Source organism: Mandrillus leucophaeus, unplaced genomic scaffold (genome assembly GCF_000951045.1).
Source record: "Mandrillus leucophaeus isolate KB7577 unplaced genomic scaffold, Mleu.le_1.0 Scaffold542, whole genome shotgun sequence".
NCBI lineage: Eukaryota > Metazoa > Chordata > Mammalia > Primates > Cercopithecidae > Mandrillus > Mandrillus leucophaeus.
Genome location: NW_012105831.1, coordinates 295855 through 315397, shown reverse-complemented (window position 1 = coordinate 315397; position 19543 = coordinate 295855). Strand labels below are relative to the sequence as shown.

The 19543-nt window shown below is 41.5% G+C and overlaps 1 protein-coding gene across 1 annotated transcript in view; it reads right to left on the bottom strand.

Annotated features, from left to right (window-relative positions):
• Positions 1–19543, bottom strand: part of LYN (LYN proto-oncogene, Src family tyrosine kinase) — an 85896-nt gene that overhangs the window by 59197 nt on the left and 7156 nt on the right. Inside the window, exons 4-8 of the mRNA XM_011997586.1 lie at positions 19249–19354; positions 16425–16523; positions 16198–16301; positions 14872–15021; positions 12851–13003 (exon numbers count right to left, since the gene is read on the bottom strand). Coding sequence (XP_011852976.1) covers positions 12851–13003; positions 14872–15021; positions 16198–16301; positions 16425–16523; positions 19249–19354 — 612 coding nt within the window. The remainder of the gene's footprint in view (positions 1–12850; positions 13004–14871; positions 15022–16197; positions 16302–16424; positions 16524–19248; positions 19355–19543) is intronic.

The following is a 19543-nucleotide window of genomic DNA, read 5'->3' as shown; positions in this document are numbered from 1 at the left end:
TAGAGACGGGGTTTCACCATGCTGGCCAGGCTAGTCTCAAACTCTTGACCTCAAGTGATCCACCAGCCTTGGCCTCCCAAAGTGCTGGGATTACAAGCGTGAGCCACTGCACCCAGCCGAGGACTAATATTTTTCTCTAATAATAAAATGTTCTTTATTCAAGACCAAAAAAACCCCCAAAACTCTATATATGCTATAATCCCTTACATACATATACATACACACACAGGCATACACTCACATTATAATCCCCATTTTAAAATGCAGACATATTTTATAGATACACAGACACACACCTATAAACAATGGTCTGGAAGAAAATACACCAAAATACACCAAATGCTGGTTATTTCCAATGGTGCAATTTTGAGTGATTTTAATTTTGCTTACCATATCTTTTAACTATTTACCAAATTTTCTTTAAAACAGGTGTTCTTTATAAAAATTACTTACATATACTATTTTTTTTTTTTTTTTTTTGAGGCGGAGTCTCGCTCTGTCGCCCAGGCTGGAGTGCAGTGGCCAGATCTCAGCTCACTGCAAGCTCCGCCTCCCGGGTTCCCGCCATTCTCCTGCCTCAGCCTCCCGAGTAGCTGGGACCACAGGCGCCGGCCACCTCGCCCGCGCCCGGCTAATTTTTTGTGTTTTTAGTAGAGACGGGGTTTCGCCGTGTTAGCCAGGATGGTCTCGATCTCCTGACCTTGTGATCCGCCCGTCTCGGCCTCCCAAAATGCTGGGATTACAGGCTTGAGCCACCGCGCCCGGCCACATATACTATCTTTAAAGTACAATATACTAGAATCAAACAAGCAGTTCCCAAAATTTGCAGACAACTGGACCTGGGTGACTGTTAGTGAAAAAGGATCCCTCACTGAAAGGACAGGGAGCCCCTCCCTCCACTCCTCCCCCACCCAGGAGATGCAGCAGGTGCCCTGGGAGGACTTCAGGGGAAAAGCCTGCCTTTGTTCACCCCAGCACTTCCCACACTTTCTTGATCTCAGAACACTTGTTCAAGTAGCCTCTGACACTGCATGGAACACGCTCTGGGCAATACTGACTCCTTAGTATGGTCCCCCTGAGGCACCACCCTTCTGGGACTGGGATTGAGCACTTTAACTCTGACTTTCTCTTGGGAAAGCCTTTTCTCAGTAATTTGGCAAAGCAGAAATATTAATAATCATATTCTTCCTTTCTGTCCTCTCTTCTGTTTCCACCTTTCTCTTGAAATAAAAAAAAAAAAAAGTGGGGAAGGGAGTAGCAGCTGGTGGTGCCACTGCAAATCTCCTTGCAGGTTCCTGCTGCCTGGTGCACAACAGCTGGATAGCACCTGCCCTAAGGAAAGGTGACGTGGAGTGGACAGTCCCCTTTTTAGGGTGCAAGAGTATCTGTATGTGAATAGCATAGAAAGATGACTGGAAGCCTGCTGAGTAAAACAGCAGTGATTATCCCTGGCTGGTAGAATTTGGAGTGACTTCTGCTTTCTCTTGTTCTTTTCTATTCTGATTGTATTTGTCAAGGAGTATGTACTCTTTTCTTTTCTCTTCTCTTCTCTTTCTTTTTTTCAGGAGAGACAGGGTTTTGCCATGTTGGCCAGGTTGGTCTTGAACTCCTGACTTCAGCTGATCTGCCCACCTTGGTCTCCCAAAGTGCTGGGATTGTAGGCATGAGCCACTGTGCCCAGTCAAGTATGTACTTTTTAATAAAATGATTTTAAATATTAAAGAAATGTATTATACATCTCTTTCCAAGCCTTCAAGCAAGTAAGAAAAAGTTCATTTATAGCTAGCAGTCAACCTGTCCAGTGATGTTTCTTCTGGTCATGAAGACTGATTCCTCTATTGAATGTTTTATTTTGTACTCCACTTTGGTTAATACTTAGGAGCTTGCAGTGCTCTATAGAAAAATAAGGCTAGACAAGGTGGCTCATGCCTGTAATCCCAGCACTTTGAGGGGCAGAAGGATCGCTTGAGCCCAGGAGTTCAAGACCAACCTGGGCAATATAGTGAGACTCCCATCTCTAAAACAAAAGAAAGAAAAGAAGTAGAAGAATGCAGTATAAAATAAGTGTTAGAACATATGGAGAAGATAGCAACATAAAGCTGACAAAAAAATCCTAGGTCCTTTTAAAAAGCCACCACCTACCTAAAATAATGGAATTATGAATATATTAAATTGTTCTGCCATCTAAATGCATAATTACAAGCAATATGGTATTTTCTGTAGATCTTAAGAGTTATTTTAAAGTACATTCCACCAACAAAAGACTTTTAATATTACATTTAAATCAAAAAGGGTTTATTATAATTTTTTTAAAGTTTATAAACCCTAACCCTAACCCCAGCCCTAACTCTAACCCTAAGTTACATGAGCATATCCATAGCAAATCACAACAGGAAAATACATGATATAAAATATATGAAAATACATAAAATATATGATACATATAACTGCCAGGAACTGGCATCCAGAACATATAAAGGATTCTCACAAATCAATAAGAAAAATCAGAAGAAATAGGCAAAGGCTTGGATGGGCATTTCAACAGAAGAAATTCATATGACTAATAAACATGTGAAAAGTACTCAATCTTCTTAGTAACCAGAGAAATGCAAATAAAGTCATGAGAAACCACTGCCAAGCTTAGCAAAAAATTTTAAAGTCTGGCAATATCAAGTGCTGCTGAGCACCTGCCCCTTGGGAGGGACTCTGGGGCAGCTGCCCTAGGCCCCATTCTGTGTTCTTTGCTGAGCATCACTGAAATTCAATTGCAGAGCTTCTGTGACAACATCCAAGGTGCCCGTGAAGGATGCTGAGTGCATAATTCCTTCTGGATAACCACCTACGGCCTGTGCTGCCTTGGGGCCCACATCTCTCTAAGTACAGCTCTGCTAGTCGGGAAAGGGGACATGGGGACTGGCATATTGCTGGTGAGAATCTAAGCTGGGACCGGCACTTTGAAAAATAAGTTGGCAATAACTTAGAAGAGCTGAAGATTCATACACCTTATGATCTTGCAAATCCACTCCCACTCACTCTAGAGAAACTCACGCATGCTTGGACCAGCACAAAAATATGCAGCACATTGTTCATAGCAGCCCAAACTGGGAACAACTCTGATATAGTCTGGATGTTTGTCCTCTCCAAATCTCATGGTGAAATTTGTTCCCCAGTGTTGGAGGTGAGGCCTGGAGGGAGGTATTTGGGTCATGGGAATGAATCCCTCATGAATGGCTTGGGGCCATCCCCGTGCTAAAGAGTGAGTTCTCGCTCTATTAGTTCACAAGAGAGCTGGTTGTCTAAAAGCATGGCACCTCTTTTGGTCACTCTCTTGCTCTCACTGTGTGACATGCTCGCTCCGTTTTGCCTTCCTTTTTGAATGGAAGCTTCCCGAGGCTTCACCAGAAGCAGAGACAGGTGCCATGTTTCTTGTACAATCTGCAGAACTGTGAGCCAAATAAACTTTTTCTTTATAAGTTACCCAGTCTCAGGTATTCCTTTAGCAAAATGGACTAACACGAACTCCAATTTCATCAGTAAATGGTGAAATAAATGGATAAACGATCACATATCTTGAAAACACATGCAGCACAGCACAATATAGCATGAAGATGAATAAACCATAGCCACACCCAAAAGCATGGATGCATCTCACCAACACCATATGGAATGAAGATGAATGAACCATAGCCACAGATGCATCTCACAAACACAACATGGGATGAAGACGAATGAACTATAGCCACACCCAAAAGCACGGATGCATCTCACCGACCATAGGAACTGAAGATGAATGAATTGTAGACACACCCAAAAGCACTGATGTACCTCACCAACACCATATGGCATGAAGATGAATGAACTGTAGCCACACCCAAAAGCATGGATACATCTCACCAACATGACATGGGATGAAGATGAATGAACTATAGCCACACCCAAAAGCACGGATGCATCTCACCGACCATAGGGACTGAACATGAATGAATTGTAGCCACACTCAAAAGCATGGATGCATCTCACAAACATGATATGGAATGAAGATGAACAAACTGTAGCCACACAAAAAAGCATGGATGCATCTCACCAACACCATATGGAATGAAGATGAATGAACTGTAGCCACACCCAAAAGCATGGATGCATCTCACCAACCCGTTGAGTAAAAGAGGCAAGACATAAAAGAGCATATTTGGTAAAATTCATTCATATAAAGTACAAAAACAGGCAAAACTGAGCTATGTTTTTGGGGGATACATACATCCCCATATACAAAAGTGGTAAAATTAAGAAAAGTCAGGAAATCATCAGGAAGGTTGGAATAGCTGTTGTGTCTGGGGGACAGGTAGGGTGTGGGTGGGAGGGCATGGGTGGAGGGTGGGGGCTTCTGGGGCTAGCAAGTTTCCTTTCAGAGGTCCGCACACCAGTTTTTGCTTTGTAATTATTTGTGAAATTAGATATTTGTGTTTGCATTTTCTGCTTGCTTGTTACATTACGTAGCAATAAAAGTTAAAGAAACTAAACCATTTCCCTCTTGCCATCATAAAAACAATGGAGCTCATGAAGACTCTTATACAATAGAAAAGTATGAGTAAAGGATGACGGAAAAAAAAAAATGCTTTCCAAGGTCGGGGGGAAAGTTATCAGGAAATATTGCAGCTGCAGATATTTTAAATACTGATAAGGAGTTTGAGGTGAGTGGTAGATAAAGCAGCTGTGTCAAACATGGTCCAAGAATGGCAGCAGCTCCCAGATGATCTCTTAGGGCCGTGACATTGAAACAATAGGGTGGTTTTCATCCCTCTGTTAAAGGCATGATTTTTATTCAGTGCTAAGGATCAAATCACAGGTTTCCAAGATACTCTCTGGTAGTCTGAAGGTTCAAATTAACCTAGTCATGGAGATTTGGGTTGTCAATATGGATGAAAAATTATGTTAAAAAAATCTTTTTGAGCTAGTAAAAAGTGTCTTGTGGAGTGCCACTTTGCCACAGTTAAAGAAATCTGATGTGGCATCTTGAGAGCACTCTAGTACCGGCTGTGACTGGCTGGCTAAAAAGTGCCCACGTACCGCAAAAGGGAGAGTGGCTTTTAAAAAATGCATGCAGTTGATTTTGGAAGTGGGTTGGTGATTAATCTCAAGGCAGTTGGTTCAAATGAGAATTTATCGAGCAAAATTCAATTTAAAATAAGTTTCCTTCCTTCCTCAGGGTCTCTTCATAGACCAAGCAGTCAGAGGAAACATCGTCCTTAGCCTAGCTGCCCAGCTGATTCCCTGGGAATAGGACAATCCGCAGAGGAAGCATGTCACCCAAGTCAGATGTCACAAGGATCACACAAACAAGAGGAAACAGCTTGAAGCAGATACACCTCTTTCTTTTATCCCCACCCAGCCCCTTCCCCCAAAGAACAGGTCACTTCCTAGTATTTGTTCACTGCATTTCAGGCCAAAAAAATGCAGACCATAAAATGAAACGGGTTGTCCGTGAACAATTCCTTATGTTTAATAAAAATATTAACTTACTTGGTTAATAGTGATAGAATTTTAATTGTTATTTTTCTATCAATGAGAAAAGCTGGCCTGCTTATCCTTTGAGAAACTAAAAAGGATAAGAGAAAACTAAATTCTGGCAGCTCAAAATTGGGAGAGGGGGTATCCTTCAGCCTGTTTGTAATATAAAATCACCAATCACAACTCTTTTGGTTGTATTCCCAATATTCCTCTGCTATGTGTATTCAACGTATTTAAATTATTTCCGGAGTGAAGAAGGAGCTCCCTGACTGACAGGCAAACTCAGTCCCTACAAGCAAAAGATCCCAAGTCAAAATTTTCTATTTTTTTCTCTTCTATTTTCTTTTCTTCGCCTTCCCTTCTTTTCCTTCCTTCCTCCACTCAACATAAGACTGGAAGAAGGCCAGGCGCAGTGGCTCACGCCTGTAATCCCAGCACTTTGGGAGGCCCAGGCGGGTGGATCACGAGGTCAGGAGATAGAGACCACGGTGAAACCCTGTCTCTACTAAAAATACAAAAAATTAGCCGGGCGCGGTGGCAGGTGAGTGTAGTCCCAGCTACTCGGGAGGCTGAGGCAGCAGAATGGCATTGAACCCGGGGGGCGGGGCTTGTAGTGAGCCGAGATCGCGCCACTGCACGCCAGCCTGGGCGATGGAGCAAGACTCTGTCTCAAATAAATAAATAAATAAATAAATAAATAAATAAATAAGACTGGAAGAAAAGCACAAGTAAAAAATGAACACTGATCAATGCCAATATCCTGGTAGTGATGCTGTACTATAGTTTTACAAGATGTTACTACTGGGGGAAACTGGGTAAATGGTATATGGGATCTCTCTGTATCATTTCTTTTATATATTTGCCCGCTTTATTGAAATATAATTAATATACCATGCCATTTACCCATTTAAAGTATATAGTTCATCAGTTATTTGCATATTCAGAATTGTACAATCATCACCACAATCAGCTTTAGAATGTTGTCATGACTCCAAAAAGAAATCCCATGCTCATTAGCAGTCACTCCTACCATACTCCCAGCCCCCCAGCCCTAGGCAACCAGTCATCTACTTTCTAACTCTAGATTTGCCTATTCTGGACATTGCATATAAATGGAACGGTATAATATGTGCTCCTTTGGGACTTATTTCTTTCACTTAACATAGTGTTATTATATGTCATCCATAAAACAACATGGCATCCATGTTGAAGCATGCCAGGTCATTTTTTTTTTTATTGCCAAATACTCCATTGTATGAATATACCACATTTTATTGACCCATTCATCATCTAATGGACATTTGGGTTGTTTGTACTTTTTGGCTATTACAAATAATGCTACTATGAACACTCATGTACAAGTTTCTGTGTGGACATATGTTATCCTTTTTGTATTATTTCTTACAATGACATATAAATCCACAGTTATCTCAAAATAAAAAAAATTAAAAAGCAAAAATACAAAAAACTTCTATTTAGTGGGGAAACCCTGGGCAATTTCTTTCCTCTACTATATAGCCTTTGCACTAATATGACACATTTTCTTTCTAAAGATATTATTTAATAACAGCACTTTGAATGCTGTCAGTTGAACTTACCTGCACAATTTCTTTCAATTGTTATGCAATCCTTTTGAGACAGGTTCCATTAAACCCCACTTTAGATGAGGCTCTACTGCCTCTGTCATTTAAAACATTATTAGTAAATCAAGTAAAAAACACAATTTAAAAAGTGAGGAAAGGACTTGAACATAAGTTTCTCCAAAGAAGATGTAGAAATGACCAGGAAGGACATGCAAAGATGCTTGGTCACTAATTATTAGGAAAACACAAATCAAAACCACAGTAAGATACCATCTCACATCTATTAAAATGACAACTATCAAAAAAGCCAACCAGCCAACAAAAAAAATCCCCAAAACAGAAAATAACAACTGTTGGTGAGGCTGTGGAGAAACGGAACACTTATACACTGTCAGCGGGAATGTAAAATGGTGTAGCTAATATAGAAAACAGTACGGCAGTGCCTCAAAATTTTAAAGATAGAATTACAGGATCCAGCAATTCCACTACTGGATTTATACTCAAAGGAATGGAAAATAAGGTCTCAGAGAGGTATCTGTGCACCCATGTTCACAGTGGCATATTCACAATAGCCAAAACATAGAAACAACCTAATTGTCCATCAACAGATGAATAAACAAAATATTACATATGCATATAAAGGAATATCATTCAGCCTTAAAAAGCAAAGAAATTCTGACACATACTACGACATAACATAAACCTTGGAGACATCACGCTACATGAAGTAAGCCAGAGTCAAAAAGACACACTGTATGATTCTAATTATTTGAGGTACCTAAGGTAGTCAAATTCATAGAGACAGAAAGTAGCATTGTGGGCCGGGCGCGGTGGCTCAAGCCTGTAATCCCAGCACTTTGGGAGGCCAAGGCAGGTGGATCACGAGGTCAGGAGATCGAGACTCTCCTGGCTAACATGGTGAAACCCCGTCTCTACTAAAAATACAAAAAACTAGCCGGGCGTGGTGGCGGGCGCCTGTAGTCTCAGCTACTTGGGAGGCTGAGGCGGGAGAATGGCATGAACCCGGGAGGCGGAGCTTGCAGTGAGCCGAGATCATCTCAAAAAAAAAAAAAAAAAAAAAAGAAAGTAGCATTGTGGTTGCCAGAAGCTGGAGGGAGAAGGGATCAGGAAGTTGGTGTTAAAGAGTACAGTCTTTCAGTTTTATCAGATGAAAAGAGAGTATGGAGATTGTTCGCATAACAATGTAGATGTATTTAACCTACTGAACTGTACACCTAAACATCGCTAAAAGCAAATTTTATGTCATGTGTATTTTACCACAATTTTTAAAAACAGAATGAGCAAATCTATTCAAGTGATGTATTTTCTCAAGATTTTTACCCTGTTTCAGACAGTCTAAAAAGTAACAATTTGCATAGAACAATCACATACTTTCCAACACCCCATTGTCCTCTCTTCTAAGCTTGTTTCTCCCAGGCACCACCTGGATATATGATAAGCAAATGTTATCTAAAATCAAGGTTGTGTGCAGGAAAGGAAGAGAAATAGACAGGGGGATTTGATGTATCTGGAATTAGAAGAAAGGAGGTTTTCCCAATCCCAGAAAGGACCAATGTTCTTAAGCTCCAGGTGCACAATTTTAGTGCAGACTTGCACCTTATGACAGAACAGGAGATGTAAGCAGGTCTGCTGAGGTGTGCGCCCCAGGCTGCCTAGATCTTGACTTCTTGCCCCCAGCCTCACCAGGTACCCCCTGGCAGATGCACTGACACCACAGCTGACAGCAGCACTTTTGATGCCAGGCATCCAGGCTGGCAGCAACTGCATATTTATTTATTTATTTTTTGAAATGGGGTTTCACTCTGTCACCCAGGTTGGAGCGCAGTGGTGCAATCTCAGCTCACTGCAACCTCCACCTCCCAGGCTCAAGCGATCCTCCCACCTCAGCCTCCTGAGTAGATGGAAACACAGGTGCAACACCATCACGCTCAACTAATTTTCTTTGTATTTCTAGTAGAGTCAAGGTTTCACCATGTTGTTCAGGCTGGTCTCGAACTTCTGAGCTCAGGCGATCTACCTGCCTCGGCTTCCCGAAGTGCCAGGATTACATGAGTCACTGTGCCTTGCCAACAACTGCATCTTTAAAAACAGTGTTATTGAGAAATAATTCACTCAAGCAGTTGGATTTGAATGTACTTGGTTCACTGTACTTATCTCTCAGGTGCAAACAGCATGCAATTTGATGCTTTATCCTGGCTTTGCAGCTGAATAGGAGAGGTTGGAACAAAATTCCAAGCTATCACTATATGCAGGGCTACTGATTTAGGGTGAACCAGTACATCCTGATTAACCTCCCTCTACATTTCTTTTCATGACAGACATGTTAATTACTTTGCCAGCAAATATCCATAGGAAAGTCTAATTGGATTATTTATAGTTCTATTTTATGATTAAAATTGGGGAAAAGGCATCAAAATATAGCTTCCAATAACTAGAATCAAATACAAAAAAGTGATGATAATAAAAATAGGGCACATGGAGTCAGACTCTGGGAAACATCCTAGGTGCATAATCTCATTCTTCCTTTGAACAACTGATAAGATAGGAGTTTGTCCATTTCACTGATGTGGAAACTGAGGCTAGGGAAGTCAAATTAAGTTAGAAACAGTATAGCAAATAATTGAGTCCAGGGTTCCCAGATGCCAGAGCAGCCTGCCTCTCTCACTGCCTTGAATGACCTTGAGTAAGTTGCTTATCTGATTCTGTGATCTCAATGATCACAGAAACGCCTGTTTCATTCGCAGTGCTACAGCAATGAGTATGTGAGAATGTCAATGCAAATGCACTTAGAGCAGGGCCCGTAGAGCCTGTGCACTCTTTTTTCCCTTCCTCCTGTCTTCTCCTCCTTCTCCCCATGCAAAGTCACAGTAAGTACTCAGATGGACTAAGAGCACAATTAACTGTGATTGTGATCCTGGTTTTCCTGCCAATACTCTCAGTGAACAGACGGGGAAGCCGGGAAGAGAAGGCAGAAGTCCCTTGTTCTTGATGTGAGCCAGTGTGGTTGGAACAGACATGTTCAAAGAGCGAGGGAGGAGGACAGAAAGGACTGAAGCTTTATAGAGAAGTGGCAGCTTCTAAGAGGGAAGAGAATTCGCAGATTGTGCTGAAACCATTTGGAGAAAGTTCTTTTTACACAATCTTAAAGAAACTTCCCACAGAGTATTTATTTATTACAAAAGGGAGTAAAAAGTTGCCATGGAGAAACTAAATTTAAATGATCCATTTAAACTTTTGGATCACTTTAAATAAAAGTGATGGTGGATCACTGTAGACAAAATCAAATAGAACATCATTAAGAATAAGACCAGCTAATACTATGCCTCCTGACAGGTGCACTGAGAACACAGCACTGCTTAGGTGCTTAGACACTCTTCACAAAACTCAGCAAGTCACATCTGCACTTAGTCTCAGGTGGTCAACGACAATAATAACATCTATGTATGTGTACGTAAATAAAAGAATAAGAAAATTAGGACAATATTAACAACTGGTGAATCTACGTGAAGGGTATACAATATTCATTATACTATTCCTGCTCCATTCTGTAGATTTGGAAAAAAAAAAAAAAAAAAATCATCGGAGGAAAAAAGAAGCCAAGTCATTTTTTTAATGAGCAGATAACAGTTTTGTGGTTCTTCAAAAAGTTCAGCAGAGGCTTACCACACGCCCCAGCAATTGAACTCCTAGGTTTATACACTAGAGAAATGAAAATGTGTCCACACAATAATTTGTATGTGAACGTTCATATAGCATTATTCATAACAGTCAAAAGGTAAAAACAACTGAAAGGTCCACTAATGGATAAGTAGATAAACAAACTCTGGTATAGTCATGCAATGGAATATTACTCAGCCATAAAACAAGAAAATTCTAATACGTTCTACAACATGGATGACCTTGAAAACATTATGCTAGGTGAAATACGCCAGACACAAAAGGACAAATAAATGATTCCGCTTACACGAGGTACCTAGAGTGGTTAAATTCATAGAGACAGAAACAATGGTGGCTGCCAGGGGCTGAGTGGTGGGAGAAATGAAGAGTGATTGTTTATTGGGTACATTGTTTCCTTTTGGGATGATGAAAACATTTTGAAAGTAGATGGAGGTGGTGGCTGCACAATATTGTGAATGCACTAAATGTCACTGAATTGTTCGTTTTAAATGATTAATTACGTCATGTGAATTTCATGTTAATTAAAAAAAGAGCACATAGAGAAATGAGGAGGAAGATGTTCCAACTTAGACAATAGAGTGTGCCTGGGAAGAGACAACATTCAGGGTGAGCACTCACACCCATGAATCTGCTGAGTGGAACAGAAACGGAGGACCTGATTTGTACTGCCAACCAGTTCTGACACGTGCCAATCCAAACGGAGAATGTGAAATCATGTAATTACAGTTTACCTGAATTCTGCAAATATGTGCAGAAAGACTTACAGTGCAGTAAGAATTAATGATAGGCTGGCTCAGTATGTGCCGTGTTTAAAAGACACTTCGGCTCAAGAGGGGCCAACAGGAGAAAGTGAGCAAGGCTGTGATCCCAGGGGCCAAGACTGCAGAGGGAAAACCTGGATGCAGAGGTGACATGCCCACGTGGCTGCAGCTTCTGCTCTGCCGGGGCTGGAGAGTGTTTAAAAGCCATCTGCCCCTTTCATTTAGAAATCACATTTGCTTTCACTCAACAAAGCTGACACAGAAAAAGTGACCCAGTCAGATGTGTGTGACCTAACATGTTACCCTTTCCAGAAATAACCACACATTCCATTAGAACCATTAAAAGAATGTTATGCTTTAGCATTTTTGTTCTAAAAACCTCTTATCACTAAAGAAATTTGCATTCACTATGAAAACATTTATTTATTTATTTATTTATTTATTTATTTAGAGGCAGGGTCTCACTGTGTCACCCAGGCTGGAGTACAGGAGTGCCATCTCAGTCCACTACAGCCTCGACCTCCTTGGCTCAAGTGATCCTCCCACTTCAGCCTCCCAAGTAGCTGGAACTACAGGCACACACCATGGCACCTGGCTAATTTCTTTATTTGTAGAGTTGGGGTCTCCCTATGTTGCTCAGGCTGTTCTCAGCCTCCTAGGATCAAGCAATCTTCCTGCCTCGGCCTCCCAAAGTGCTGGGATTACAGGCATGAGCCGCTGTTCTCAGCCCACTATAAAACTTTTTTAAAAGTAGGTAGATGAAAAGAATCCCCTGGAAAAAGCCACTGCTATAATCTTGCTGCACTTCTTGCCAGCCTGAGAAGGCAATACTTAATGGTAAGAAATGATTTATTCAGGATGTGACTTTGAGAACCTCAGAAACTTTCTCGGTGACCCTCAAATTATAATACATTGAGGCTTTCTATTAAGCCAATGGGTCCCAGCCCTAAGATAACCCTTCCCAGAGATGGAAGCAAATTTCTTGCGCTTGAACTGTGCATCCAGAGAATCTGGCGATGAGGGAATCATGAAGAAATGGGCAGATGATCAAGATAAATACCCATTACTCCCCTCCTTACAAACATTAAAAGAATTACTAAGTCGCAAGAAAGAGCAAGAGCTGAAGTTAATAGATTTTGCAGGCCAGTTCTCAACCCCGACGGACACAGGAAAACAAAATAAACGATGCCTCTGACATAATTTAGTGTCTGGCTCAGAAGCTGATCGAAATTGGCTTGAGCCTTTACTTCTTCTATCACGATCTCTAGAAGGACATAGTCCCCCGAGCCACGCACTTACCCATCCAGACTTCCCCAAACTGCCCAGCGCCGAGCCTTTTCACCAACTTGATGGACTCCCGGGGGATCTCCCAGGCATCTTTATCCCATGGCTTCTGTGGCTTAGGACTAATACAAGCCTTCTCCAATCTTCTGCACAAGCCATCTGGCTGCTCTAATTTGAAAGGGAAAAATTAAGGTTAAGAAATGCTATACTTTGGACTTCACCTGTGTCTATAAAGAAGAGTTTCAACTAGGAGCCTTATAGTGTCCAACCTGCCACAGTCTGTGAACTAAAATGCACCCTTCACATAATTGTGACTTTTTAAATTTGTGGGGTTTTTTGTTTATTTTTCTTTTTTTTGAGATGAAGTTTCACTCTTGTTGCCAAGGCCGGAGTGCAATGGGCGATCTCAGCTCACTGCAGCCTCCGCCTCCCGGTTTCAAGCAATTCTTCTGCCTCAGCCTCCCAAGTAGCTGGGATTACAGGAGACTGCCACTATGCCCAGCTAATTTTTATATTTTTTAGTAGAGACAGAGTTTCACTACGTTGGCCAGGCTGGTCACGAACTCCTGACCTCAAGTGATCCATCCGCCTCGGCCTCCCAAAGTGCTGGGATTATAGGCGTGAGCCACCAGCCTGAAATCTGTATAAGAAAAACCATTGAAAACATACTTGATTGTATTCATCAGCGCTGCTAACATACATGAACAAAAATAACAAAGCCAACAGACAACCACAGGCTGACAGGTTGTCACACTTAATAAAATGTGATTTCAGATTACTGAGCCTACATTAAGCTTCACGGGGTACCATAGTGGGGAGTCGGTCATGTCACCACTGGACCCTAGGCCCCAGAACAGAGCCAGAGCACCACAAGCTCTCAGCACGTGCAGGATGCAAACAGGAATGGGAGGGCGGAGGGAGGCAGGAATCTACAAAATCGGAAGCACGTTGCTCTCTCCATGTTTTGGGACTCAAGCAAACCTATAATATGCATTCCTTTCGAGCAGGTCATAGAAAGGAGCCGGGGCAACAACCACTCAACTGACTCCAGTCACACAGCAAAGGGACCCAGAGTTTCAGGCCCAGGCTTTGCAGGGCTGCAAAGTGGCACTGGAGACAGGGACATTGACCTGCCACTTCTAAATATTTCAGTGGTAGTGTTATTTCTGTTTGACTTTACCAAGAATATATATTACTTTTACACACACACACACACACACACACACACACAAAAACACAGATCTGCAAATCTGCATTCCTATTCCAGATATTCAAAATATTTCAGTGGTAGTGTTATTTCTGTTTGACTTTACCAAGAATATATATTACTTTTACACACACACACACACACACACACACACACACACAAACACAGATCTGCAAATCTGCATTCCTATTCCAGATATTCAGATGTGTTGTAAAAATATATGCAAAGATAACATATATTTTTCTCTTAGTAATTTTGTAACACTGAATGTCAACCAGCATGTACTACTAGGTGGGAAGGACTGGGAGGATCACAAGGATCAAATCTTACTCTGTGTATTTAACTACAGATGAATTAATTACTTTTATTTTATTATTTGTTTTTTGAAACAGAGTCTTGCTCTGTCACCTAGGCTGGAGTGCAGTGGGGTGATTTCAGCTCACTGCAATCTCTGCCTCCTGTGTTTAAGTGATTCTCCTGCCTCAGCCTCCTGAGTAGCTGAGACTACAGGCACATACCACTATGCCTGGCTAATTTTTTTTTTTTCTGGTAGAGATGGGATATCACCATGTTGGCCAGGCTGGTCTCGAACTCCCGACCTCAAGTGATGCACCTGCCTTGGCCTCCCAAAGTGCTGGGATTACAGGCGTGAGCCACTGTGCCTGTCCTAACTATAGATTAATTTACAATCATTTATAGAATATGACCTGCAACTGTATCTAAGAGAAATATGATGCCTAAAAAGTTTTAATATAAAAATAGCCTGTGACGTCTTATACATATCATAACAAATATATTTTGTCTTGTTGAACGTTCAGTTTTTACTTACTTTGGTAATGTTTAATCATGTCGCTAATACAGGGAAAAGTGATTCGTGGAGAGATGTAATAGCCCCCATTATCCAGACTTCTGATTTTGTAGTGCTTAATAACATCCCCATGCACAGGGTCAAAGTCTCTGACAGACAGAGAGAAGCTTCCTATGGGGGGGAAAGGTATAAGTAAATATTTATATCTCACAAATAAGATTTGCATTATACAACAACTGCAGTACACATTTTGTGATTAAAAATACGCAATATATATATATATGAAGTTTGTATAAAATGCACAATTTTAAAAGTCCTATAAAAATTCTCCTTGACAAATGAAGCCACGTTTTGTTTGCTGTGCAGCTTGCCAACATACCATTTTCTTTCTTCATGATAATTTTAAAAAATTATTATTTAGCTACATTAAAAAATTTTTAAGTTATTTTGATTTTCTTTTTCTTTTTTTTTTGTTTCACAGGTTCTTGCTCTGTCACCCAGGCTGGAGTACAGCGGCACAATCATAGCTAACTGCTGCCTTGACCTCCTGAGTTCAAATGATCTTTCTACCCCAACCTCTGAAGTAGCTGAGACTACAATCATGCACCACCACACCTGGCTAATTTTTAAATTTCTTATAGAGACAGGCTCTTGCTGTGTTGCCCAGGCTGGTATCAAACTGCTGGGTTCAGTGATTCTCATGTCTCAGCCTCCCAAAGCATTGGGATTACAGGCCTGAGCCACCATGCCCAGCCTAATTTTCTTTGTCTTAAAATTTCAGGATTTATTCTAAATAATAATGCAAAAGGCTCAGCAAACAAAGCATGCTAAGAACTGGCCACAATCCTGTGTGCTTTCTACCGTACTTTTTTCTTTTCTTTTTTTTTGAGACAGTGCCTCACTCTGTCACTCAGGCTAGCTAGGAGTGCAGTGGTATGATCACAGCTCACTGCAGCCTACCTTCCTTGGGTTCAGGTGATCTTCCTACCTCAGCCTCCAGAGTAGCTGGGACTATAGGCATGCACTGCCAGGCCTGACTAGTTTTTTATTTCTTGTAGAGATGGGGTCTTGCTATGTTGCCCAGGCTGGTCTCCAACTACTGGACTCAAGTGATCCTCTTGCCTCGGCCTTCCAAAATGTTAGGATTACAGGTGTGAGCCACCACACTCAAGTATATTACTTTTGGCAGCACAACTAACGATTGGAGTTTGTTATTTTTTATCAAACTATAAAACTTTTACTACCAGAGCATACTATATCCTTTTTTCCCCTTGAGTAATTCTAGAATAGTTTCTAAAAATAATTTCCTAAATAGTGTTTTAAAAGAGGCCTTGAACCATTTCCTACCTTTTAACGTTTCACTTTCTCTAATAAGGAAAGCGCCAGCACTATTTCCTGGTGCCAAAAGCTGCCTCTCTGCATCCTTCCTGGTTATATCCTTGAAAAACCACCTGTGAAGACATTTCAACATTTCATGCATATTATGTTCCAGAGCAAGAAAAAGGTGAAGAATATTAACAAGAAATCCAATGTGGCAAACAAAGCCACCAAGATGACAACACATGAGGACTCACTCTTCTGTTTCTAAGGTGTTGAGTTTGGCCACATAGTTGCTGGGGATGAAGCCTTCTTTTTTTGTTAAAAGGGACTTTGCTTTCCACCATTCTCCATGCCTAGAATAGAAATATGCATCAAAAAGGAAGCTAGAAGATTACATATTCCATGCCTGTATCAAAATATCACAGATATCCCATAAATATGTATTTATGTACAGATACTAGGTATCAATTAAAAAATTAAAAATAAAGAAAACATGGAGTTACCACAGGACCCAGCAATTACACTCCTTGACCTATACCCAAGAAAGATGACACCATAACATCCACACAAAAACCTGTACATGAATGTTCAAAGCATCATTATTTGTAAAAGCAAAAAGTAGAAACAACCAAAATGCCTATCAACTGATGAATGGACAAAATCTGGAATATCCGTCCAGTGGAATGTTACTCAGCAGTGAAAGGAACGGAGTGCTGAGAGATGCTACAACAGGGACAAACTTTGAAAACATTATGCTAAATAAAAGAAGGCAGCCACAAAGGACCACATATTATATGATTCCATGTGTGTGAAATATCCAGAATAGGTCAGTCTTCAGAGATAAAACGTAGATTTGTAGTTTTCTAGGGCTGGAGAGAATGGGAGAGTAGAAGTGACAGCTAAGGAGTCCAGGGTTTCCTTTTGGGGTATTTAAAATGTTCTACAACGGATTGTGGTGATGGTTGTACAATTCTGTGACTACACTAAAAAAATCACTGAATTGTACACTTTAAATGGGTGAATTGTGTGGTATTGTGAATTCTCAATAAAGCTATCAAAAAGAGAGAGAGAGAAAGAAAAGAAGCCGGGAGTGAGGGTTTTGAATGTTCACAACACAAAGAAATAATAAATGTTCAAGGTGATGGATACGCTAATTATGCTGATTTGATCCGTACACACTGCACACATGCATCAAAATATCACTCTGTATCCCATGGCTGCATATAATTATTCCATGTCAACTAAAAATAAAAGGAAAAAAGTGTTTATATCCAAGACTCAACAGCTATAATAGCAATTGTCTCAAGATGTTTGTTTAGGAGGGTGAAGGTGGGTGGAGAACATCTCTGGAACCCCAGAATCCAGTGGGAAAATTCACTCTTCGTGATGGAATTAAAATATGTTTAGAGACAGAAGCAAAGAAAAACAGACTTACAACTAAAGCATGTGCCACTGGGATCAGGGGTGCACAAAGAAGAGTTGGTACAAATGGCTCCCATCTCACAGAAGCAAAAGGTTTGTAACTTGCCCCAGGATAGCTAAGAAATGCTTTCAAAGCCTTATAGAAATGACAGTCAAGGGAATACTGGTCCATAGTTCATGCATTATAAACTCCTTTGTTCAAACATCTAGTTATCATAGAGATGGACACCATGAAAAAAAGAAAACCGTAAGACAATTCCAAGCAAGTGAGCCTCATCACCATGCTTGAGTCCTCAGCAGAAAGGTAGGCATGGAGCCAGGGAGGAGGAAGGGACCAGCACTGGAAGAAGCAAGCAGGTAAGCCGGTAATGGGGGAAGGAATGGGTCCCTTTGAGCCTTAACTGCACTCCTCTATAAATTCCACACACAGACAGGATCCTTGTCTGTACGGCATGAAGACAACTAGAACTAATACTAAGCTCTGCCTCCTCTTTGCTTATGTTTATACACATGCATCATGCTCACATCAACCCCATGATCTAGGTACTGTCATTCCCATTTTATAAGTAAAGAAATCAAGGTACAAAAGTTTAACGGTCTTGTCAAGGTCATACAGCTATCAAGTGGCAGGGCCAGGATCAGGCTTAAGTTCATGTTCAACCCATAAGCAACATTGCTGTCAACCACGGAACAGCTTGTCCTTAATAAGGGGGTCTCCCCCTCAAACCCTATTTGGCAGGTCATAACGACATTTAATGCAAGATTAGTAAGAAAAACAAGCTAGAATTAAAGCAACTGGAGTTTCTTATTCTGCGCACTGTCCTGCATGCCTATGGTCTGACACTGCCACATGTCTGAGTCAGCAAGAGGGGGTCGAGGAGATGATGACACTCAGGCATCCTCACAAAAGCATGGTGGCTGCTGAGTCAAGAATTTTCCAACACGGCTACTGTAGCTCAGCACCCTTAGAACTCAAACTAGGCTGGGCCCATGAACCCAGTCTAAACATGAGTAATATAACAAAAGAAAAGTGCCATTTCAAATATCATGCATGGGCCACACAGACCCAAATTTCTTAAGGTGGCAAGAGTGGATAAAGAAAGAAACCAGGCTAGGTGTGGTGGCTCCCACCTGTAATCCCAGCACTTTGGGAGGCCAAGGCAGGAGAATTGCTTGACAGCAGGAGTTCAAGACCAGCCGGGGCAACATATCAAGATCCCATCTCTACAAAAATTTTAAAAATTAGCCGGGCATGGTGGCACATGCCTGTAGTCCTAGCTCCTCAGGAGGCTAAGGTGAGAGGATTGCTTGAGCCTAGGAGTTCAAGGCTGCAGTGAGCTATGATCATGCCACTGCATTCTAGTCTGGATGACAGAGAGAGATCCCATCTAAAAAAAAATTGTTTTAAAGAAAAACCAGCATCTGTCTTCAAAGGGAAACCCCCTGCAGAGCGCTCACAGACGGACTTAAAAGGAAAATCCCTTTGGCTGTATTCCTTCCACTGCCCACTCCCTGTGGATAGCAAGGAGGCCTCATGCCCATTACAGGAAGGGAGCTAGGCTATGGCTGCAGCACCAGAAGCAAGACAAAGGGACAGCCTGCAGGGCTCAGTGGCCTGAGGAAAGGAGCAGCCGTGGCATGCTTGAGAGCACTTACTCCTCCAGGACTTTCATCTTCTCTCCTTTCTTGAAAGACAAGTCGTCCGGGTGGATGCCATCATACGGGTACAAGGCTACCACAATGTCTCCTTGTTCCTCTGGATCTAAAAATGAACACAAGAGAACATCTGTAGGAATCCATCAGCAGAAGCATTTTAACAAACCTCATGGGGTGCAAAGGATGAGAGGAAGCACTAAGAGAGGGGCGACTGGAAGAAGGACGTGTGCTTCCTGCCTAGTGGGCTCAGGGTCTGCACGCCCACCGAGAGTAGCTTGCTGTATACACTGTGTCC